Below are 9,211 nucleotides of genomic sequence, written 5' to 3'. Positions count from 1 at the left end.
TAGTCTAGGTTCGGTTTTTGAAAGTGCCCCATTCTGAGGTCATGCTGAGCATTTAGTCAGTTCTCTGCCGATTGGCGACCCAATAAAACAGGTCTGCGCCCTGTTTTGGGTCCCGACCCTAAGTTTGGGAAACATTGTGCTATGACATAGAAAAAACAAAACTTTTTAAGCGTTTGACCGGCATGTGTCAATTGGTCAACAGAAGCATAGATGTTGGCCTGGCAGGTGACACATAGCTGAAAACCTGTGGTTGCACTGGGCATGTCACAGATGTGAACACATGTGACTGAGAATGAAGCTACCTTTGGATGAATAAAGGTTACACTAAAAAAAATGTGGATCAAACAGAGACTTGAAGCAGTTGAGGATTTGTTTCCATCTAATCCAGATGAACAGCTGACAGTAGAGATTTAGCTGATAATGTCAGAAAGATGGAGAGGCATCTGGTAGGGTTGCTTATTCCATATCTGAAGGCACTTGTCATATCTAATACCGCACGCTGTCAAAAGTATCAATTTGGTTGCGGAGTAATGAAAAAGAGGGTCTGTTCCTATTTTAGCAGCTCGCTTGACAGATTGAGAGGTGTTTAACGTCTCGTTTTGGCTTGTCAGGGTGGGGTGGGGGGTGGCTTCACAACTTCATCTCTCCATCTTTCTTTTTCACACACATACACAACGCACATATACTGACAGCAGGGCTCTGCTTCTGATAGACAGGGCCAAGCGGGAGACATTACACATACACAGAAACACACACTCGCATACGCAGACAAAAATGGTGAAAGAAACATCATTCATCCTTAATTCAAGAGGGAGAGCAGAAAGTAAGATGAGGGATGAAGCCAGATACAGTTTGACAGAAAGAAAAGAGGATGTAAGCAAGAGGCCGAGACAGACAGAATGAGTGAAAGCCATTTAACTCATTAGGGAAAGGGAAGATTTAACGTTAAATTTACTGTAACTAGTGGGGACTCCATAGGGGTTGTAGGGCTCATCCTCCAAAATGTAAAATGAATTGTCTGCTGTATCTTTCACATCATTAAAGACTTGTCGTCTCTGACTGAAAAGCTAATTCAGTGTAGTGCTGAATGAAAGGCTGCGTGTTACATTTACCTTTCTTTACGCTGTCCAACTCCATGTTTTCCCAGCAGGTGGGTGCTGAGGTGTTTCTTCATCACAAAGGCCCATCTACAAAACACACAAACAGAACATGGGTTAAGGTACATAGTAACTATTACAAGTTTGTCCAGTATGGTTTGATTCATTGAGATAACTTTTGTCATGATTAGATACTGTATATAAAATTGAATTGAATTCCATCTGTCTTCCGCAGTTTATTTAAAGAAAATATGAAAAATAAATGCATCATTTCAGTACAGTGTGCCCATACAAATAAAATGCTATTTCTATGAGTGTGCCTGACAAATTCTTCCTAGGATTATAAGAGAAGGATGGAACAAATACTTGAAGATGTGAATCACTGGGAGACAAACTCTGCAATCATGTGTAATGAAATAAATGAACCAGAGTTCTTAAAGTCAAGCTGGATATAAACACTCTGTTTGTCACTTTTATAACAGAAAAGATGTGTATAAACCGAGCCCTGGGTATCCTGCTCTGCCTTTGAGAAAATGAAAGCTCAGATGGGCCGATCTGGAGGTCATAAGGGGCAAGGTTACCTCCCCTTTCTCTGCTTTGCCCGCCCAGAGAATTTGGCCCACCCATGAGAGAGAGACATACTGGCTGTCAAACGAGCAAAGTGGCAAAGTTGGTCAAGGCCACACCCCCAGCCTCCACCTTTCTCCTACTCAAAAGTTACAGACTCAGAAATGGCACGGACTAGGGAAAGCTCATTGTGGGACTGGCTCTAGTGGCTGTAATTCTGCACCAAGGCCGAATTTTGGGAAAGAAACTTTAGATATGATATTAGGGGACCACTAAGGCCTATCTAAAAGCATCCAAAAAGCACCATGTTATAGGACCTTTTAATCTGTCGTAAACAGGTTGTTGGGTGGACAGACTATTGTTATTTCAATAAAAGACAGACCATAAAAACAGACTAAAATGTAAAACAAAACTTTCCACCAAAAGAATAGTATACAGTTTTAGAATGTTTGTTCTACAAGCACATTTTTCATCTGATAGTACAGTGAAAATCTAGTCAACGAGTTCCACATGTTGTACATTAATGTGTCAAACAGATATGTACGTACGTGCAAGGATTCAAATGCACATGCATCTACAGTAAATACAATTGCACGCACACGCAGTCACAAATGTCAGGGTACCATCGCTTGACAGTGACCACAATGTCCTGACTCTGTCGAGGGCCCTGAGTTTACCGTGTCTCCTAAACAGCATATGAAAACATAATGAACGGATGACAGGACTAACTACTCTGACATCCAAGCTGCTTCACCAGAGTTTTCATCCCCTGGCCTTTTCATTTAGCACCCATCACTTCCCATTATTGTGCAACTGAGAGACAATGACCACATCTGAGAGCTGAGGATGGAGAGGCCGAGGGAGTTGAACTGATAGTCATGTGGTTGGCTCTGTCACTGCACACACAACCCCCCCCCCGTGGCTCCTCCCATTCCTTCTTTTCTTGAGATTTTCACTTTGGTTTCTTCCAAGTAGATCATTATTCCATTTTCCCTCTGGCAAGCCCCATCTGCGCCTTTCTGAAGCTTTCCTTCTACATTTAGCAGTCAGTCTTTCATGAAGTGAAAGCATAATTATTTCACTATTTATGTCGCTATGTCAGCTATTGCCCCTCTCTAAGCCCCCCTGCAATATCTGGACACACACACACACACACACACACAAACACACACTGAGGCTGTGTCCTCCTTCCCATTTTGGCCCCGGAGTCCTGTCCGTCATCAAGGCCCCTGAGGTCGGCGCCAACTAACCACCATATAAATATTCAAACATATTCCGCTGTTTTGCCTCACAATCATCATTCTACATTTTCTTAACCCTCTCTAACTCAATCCATCCACCCGTCAAGAATGTTGCCTTGGAGTTAAACTGGGAGCGAGTGTATGACAAAATCTTGTATAGTCCAATCAGGGGGAATGGCAAGATCAAAATCCCTAACTTGACTGGCCCACTGGAAGCGCCTCTGACTGACGGCATCATCTATAAATAAACAAACAGCATAATTAAGATATTTCTGAAGGAGTGAGGGTAAACAAATTAATCAATATATCTGAGAGAAAAGCGCGGCCTTGAAAGACTTCACACGTGCCTGTTTAAGTCGTTGTGTTTAGACGTGAAGCAAAAAAGAGCTTGCAAACATTTCTGTTAATTATGTATTACAGCTGTCCTTCATAAACCTAATTACAGAGTGCTGAAAGGCAACAGGGGCAATTTGCATATGTGCATAAAAGACAAGACATATGCAAAATATGATTTTAATTAGCAGTCTTTGATAGCAAGGGGTACAAATCAAACTGGCATGTTGTGAGATTCTCATCTCGCCCATTTTTTCTTTTTACTGGATTATTCTCAGAGTGGCACGAATGCAAGATGGGCAATGCCCTGTGGAGGCACCTGGCACAGGCAGCATACACACACACACACACACACACAATGTACAGTATGTTGAATACATTTACAATTAGCTATTTGACATATGATTATCCAATACACTCAAACTACTACTAAACTACAGGCAACACACATGCAGATAAAAACAGACATCCACAAGTACCCTATCTTTCACGGTAATGCCATGTGGAGGCAGAGGCTACGGACACACACACACACACACACACACACACACACACACCATATCTAAATGTTAAAGGGGCAAATCCATTTGTTTAAGGCAGTGTGTAATCAGCCCCCTGCCCTTGGTGTGTGTGCATCCTCTGCCATCCAGGTCAAGGCCTCAGCTTGTCGTCCTGCTGCCTTGGGCAGCATCATCAGCCCGAACCATCAGCCTTGATGGTTATTGTAACAAAGGGATACTTTAACATGCCATTCATCCATATCAATTCTCTTCCCCCCCATGAATTGAACTAATAAGGCTGTGCCTCTGCCCTCCAGGGATGCTCATAATATCCATTGCCGATATGAAAAAAAAAAGAAAGAAAGGAAGAAAGACGGAGACTCTGGTGTTTCACGTTCGACTTTCCCTTCAGACTAATCGGCGCGCCACAGCTCGTTAGGTCCGTGACGTGCCGGAGCTTTACCGATAAGCATGGGAGACACGGCTCAATTACCCACAGTTACAATCTTTCTCTCTCTCTTCCCTCCCGCTGCCTGATGATGAAGAGATAACATGTCAATATTTGATACAAACAACTTCATTTGCCTAATGGTGTTCCTGGATAGGCCCATCTACAGGTCCAGAAGGGATGGGAGATCTAAGAAAAGGCCTGGAGCAACACTCAGCTTAGACGCACCGTAGCCCAACACCCCTCAAATCACACACAACCATTACCGAGAGCTTTGCACAAGGCATGCTGGGATAGAGCCAGGTCAGACATGACATACTTTGCAAACTTTGAGTTGAGTAACTTATTCAGATGATTTCTTCAGGTTTTGACATTTCCCCTTGAAAAGTAAAAGACGACAAATGTACTGTAGTCTTTCCCTTAATTCTGGCATCTCTGCACTCATATGTTGCCTTGAAAAACTCATGCCAGATGGGTGTTAAATTGACCCAGCATGGGTAAATAAAGCTTTGACGCAATAGTGGGTCATTTTACCCAGTACCCACAGGTAGAAAACCACCCATCACAAGAGTTGTTTTGATCCAGAAACAAAACGATAAAATAACACCAATGATGGTTCAAAACAGACGATATGGACCCATGGTGGTTCATTTTTTAACCCAGTGATTTCTAGTTTGTGACATCCGGTACAATTAAGTAACAACAGAAGGTCCAAAAAATTCATAAAATTAATTACGTGCAGTTAGAGCTGGGCAATATATCAATATTATATCGATATTGTGATATGAGACTAGATATTGTCTTAGATTTTGGATAGTGTACTATTGTAATATGGCATAAATGTTGTCTTTTCCTGGTTTTAAAGGCTGCATTACAGTAAAGTCAAGTCATTTTCTGAACTTACCAGACTGTTAACTGTTCTATTATTTGCCTTTACTCACTTGGTCATTATATCCACATTACTGATGATTATTTATCAAAAAATCTCACTGTGTAAATATTTTGTGAAAGCACCAGGTGTCAACACTACAATATCGTTGTGGTACCAATATCGAGGTATTTGTTCAAAAATATCGAGATATTTGGTTTTCCCCATGTCGCCCAGCCCTACGTGCAGTTGTCCAAAATCCTAACTATCATGTTTTTCCCCCGAAAATTAGACTAAACCCAAATTTTGACTAGTTATAGCCTAATAAAACATGAACTACTGATTGTTTTGAACCATTATTTTATTCTTATGTTCTAAGCCTAGATGAATTATTAACCTGTGTACAATAGTGCCATGAATTAATAAGCAAACACGCATAGTGGCGACGCTAGTTTTGACTTTCACGCCAACCGTTGCTACGCCCACCCCTAATTCCCCTGTCCCGAAAGTCACCCATTCCCATCTGGTCACCCTAGGTACTTGAACGGCATACCAGGAAAATTTTAACTTTTGTCACCAAGTAATGTGAACCTGTGTGGTAGGAAACACTTTACCCTGGCAGTGATGGAAAACAACCTCTGGTTTAATATCAAATGGCTACTACTGTCAATGTCTCTTATTCACAAAAGGTCGCATCTATGGACACAATAACACATCTGTATGTCTGTGTGTTCATTTTCCATCTGTCAATTCACTTCTGAACAGTTGTGATCTCCACACTGGGGCAATGGGGTGCATTATGAAAAGCAATTTATTTTCTCCAAGACACTACAATGAACATCAATAACAATGACAACAAGACTAAATAAGAAGAAGAAGGTGGATAAAGCTAGTGCCCATATTTTGGATGGTTGTGTTATCCTAACTATGGTTGTCGCGGACAAAAGTTAGAAAACAGCTGGCACAGTTTCTTATAGTTTTTCCTTTGAAAACGATTGAACATCCAGTTTGCTGCCTGCTGCGTGCCGCCACAACGTGAACGCAACATAGGAAAAGCTATGAGCTGAAAAATTAGGTTGAAATCGAACAAACTGCTGTATTGTAATTGGTTAAAAGGTAACTGAAAAACCATTACGAGAGCTACCAGATGTAGGAAGCGCTCAACCCTCACCGTGCAAAGCCGCAGAAACCTGGGGAAGAAAGGGGATTCCATGTGGGAAAGATGAAAGGGGAGGAGGGGGATGAGCTCGGAAGTTATGGGACTATGCTTCAGCTCTTTTTGACGGGCAGCACACACATACACACACTCTTTAGTGGTCCGCTGGGCCCCAAAGAAATGAGTGTGTGCGGGCTCATCCAGCCTCCTGTGCCAGTCCTAATGATGGCCTCCACCTGCTGCTTTAATGTCACAGCTGGAGCGCCCTCCATCCCTCACTGACTCTGACTGCCATCAGCAGCAGGTAGCTCCCCTCTGCACACTCCTCCCTCCATCTCCTCTGCCATCTCAGCTTCCTTCATCTCTCCTCACTTCCATCTTGTGTTTCTCCTACCACTTATCTCAAAAGTACCTCCTCCCATCCATCTCTCTGCTTCTGCCCACACTTTATTGTCTTGCAGCAACTACATGGTTTAGCATACCTCCATTCCTCCCCCCCCCCCCCCCATTCTTCCTTTTCAGCCTATTCATCATCTTTGTCCTTTTTAAATTTAACCCAATTTGCATGCAGGGTGAGTTAAAAAGCACCAGGATTTATGGGAAATGTGGTCTTAATTTAGAGACTTTTGCAAGAACAGTGCGACTGGTGTGTCAGTCAATCACTCTAAAAGGCATCACCACTAATTTGATAACAATGTAGTGACGGAAGAAATATCAAACAAACATTAGCACATTTAACGTCTAAGGGTGAAGCACCCACAATCTATATTTTACCATTGAAGCGAAACCCATAGCATAAAAAATAACTTTTCTCAATGTCACAACTAATTTACTCTACTGAGTAAACATAATGCGTTTCTTCCTTGTTTGTTTTTTATGAACCCATCCTGGAGAAACGGAAAACCTGCAGGTAAGTTGACAAGTCTAATCTGAGAAGCTTTGACAGGCAGGTGAACTGACAGAAGAACAGAAACCAACACTTGGCTGACAGCAACCCTGCAGCGCTGAGACAGCTGCCGACATGTCAGACAGACAGATAAACAGACAGGAACAAGAAGTCGAAAGATGAGATATTTATTGACAGACAGAGCGGCTGCTTTCCTGACAGACAGACAGACAGGAAGACATCAAGAATAAGGACTGAGGAAGGAGGGATTCTGCTGAGCTCACAAGCTGAGTTTAATGGATGTTCTACAAGCGGGCCCATAGCAGTAGATGGGGTGAACTAAATGTGGTGTCAAACCTGCAGATGTGGAGATAGATGGCGATGGAATGATGAAGAAAGAAAAAGCCACAGGAGAGAAAGAAGGGAAATGAAGAAATATGAAAAATCATGATCGAGTATCGAGATAAGCTGGAGTGAATATGAACCTGGGGAGAGGAGCAGAGGCAAATGCAGTTTGTGGTGCTGTCGCTTTGTTTGAGGATGGCAAGAGGCGACTTCTCATCAATATGGCCTGGGCTTCTAAGGAATCTGCTTATGGAAACAACACATAATGTAACAGATATTGGGCAGGAAAGTGAATAAATAAAACATCTGAATTGATTTTGTTGTTGTTGTTTTTTTTATGCCTGCGCCAGAGCAAAGCAAGCACTTGATCTATTCTAAGATGATCTTGATAAAAATAAAAGAGAGGCAAAGTGTTTCTCTGGCGACTGATCAACGTCAAGCCTCTGAATGAAACAGACACCTCTCACTTATGATGATGCCGCCGGATGTGCGCCCACGCCCGTGTCTGCGTGTGTGTCCTCTAGTCTTAGAGGAGGTACATAAAAAGCTCACGTTGCCTCTCCAAAGGGGGTTTTTGGATCATCTGCTGAGGCAGGTGATGGGGCTTGACGGATTGATTGAGGCGAAGTTCTCATCGACAGTGGCAGCGCCCCATAGAGTTCCCAGCTCCAGTGCACACTGTTCCATTAAAGGATCATTTAGAGGGAGAGCAAGTTCCACCTGCATTTATGCAGAGCACACCCTAATGTGAGATGAAACAGACATTTCCAAGCTACGGAAAGGGAGGGAAGGAGGAAGGAGAAAAAAAGAAAAGAATTATAATAATGAAAACTAAAAATTCAGTCCCTTCCCAACAGTGCATTTCCATCTTCGAGAGAACGGCGATTGATGAAGTAATCTATTATTGATATCATCATCGTTATGCGCCGATGGCAGTTTCAGTGTTAACCGAGCCCCCAGCTCTAAGCATCATAGCACTGTTTGCATATTATGCTACTCAGCATCATTATATTTTCTAATTAACTGCTTTAATTTGGGATTTAAATCCTAAGTGAGGGGAGAAACTTGAAAACGCTGAACAAGAGAGAATAACACTGTATTTGGTGTCAAGATGAAAGGAGAGGTGTAGAAAGAACAAGGTGCACAGTTACACACGTGGCTATAGCCCTTTTCAAAATAGATGTTTATTAGCTGCCATATTGTGCGGAATAAGCACAAACACGATTAACCTTTATGGATAGAAAAAGAGAAAACACCGACTGAAGACTGAACATTGAAGACTGAGAAAACATTTTAAATGACATACGTATAACGTTCTAAACTGCTGCAGTGTTATGGGGCTGGTGAAAAAGTGTCAACAACACAACAAAACAAAATGAACCAAAAATGCTGGTTGTTAAAGGCCGTTAGCTTTTCTTGCTAATGCATCGCTCTCCTTCTTTCCCTTCCTCTCTGCAGTGCAGTTAAAGATATGAAAAATATATGTGCTTCTTTTTCTCCCCCTCTCTTCCACCGCGCCGTGTTAAATCATTAAAGAGAAGTCCTGCTCATTATCTCTCTAAACAAAACTTCTCTTAAACCAAATAAATCACCGTTGCACGGCGCAGCTAACAGCCGTGAAGGGATAAATTACAAAGCGCCTCACTGGCAGCGCTGGTATTTTAAAAAGCTTGCTGCACAATTTCTATGATGTGCAGTAATTTGTAATGCAGGTTTCCTCATGTTTATAAGGTCTCTTCAGGTGTGTGTGTGTGTGTGTGTGTGTGTGTG

General features: G+C 42.3%; 1 protein-coding gene across 2 annotated transcripts in view; it reads right to left on the bottom strand.

Moving 5' to 3' along the window:
* znf407 (zinc finger protein 407) overlaps positions 1 to 9,211 on the bottom strand; it is a 160,666-nt gene that overhangs the window by 95,011 nt on the left and 56,444 nt on the right. For both annotated transcript variants that reach the window (XM_032518478.1, XM_032518479.1), the window contains exon 5: positions 1,113 to 1,187. In XM_032518478.1, the coding sequence (XP_032374369.1) occupies positions 1,113 to 1,187 (75 nt within the window). The remainder of the gene's footprint in view (positions 1 to 1,112; positions 1,188 to 9,211) is intronic.

The sequence above is a fragment of the Etheostoma spectabile genome, chromosome 6 (genome assembly GCF_008692095.1).
Source record: "Etheostoma spectabile isolate EspeVRDwgs_2016 chromosome 6, UIUC_Espe_1.0, whole genome shotgun sequence".
NCBI lineage: Eukaryota > Metazoa > Chordata > Actinopteri > Perciformes > Percidae > Etheostoma > Etheostoma spectabile.
Note: the sequence above shows the minus strand (reverse complement) of the source record. Positions and strands in the feature narration are given on the sequence as shown.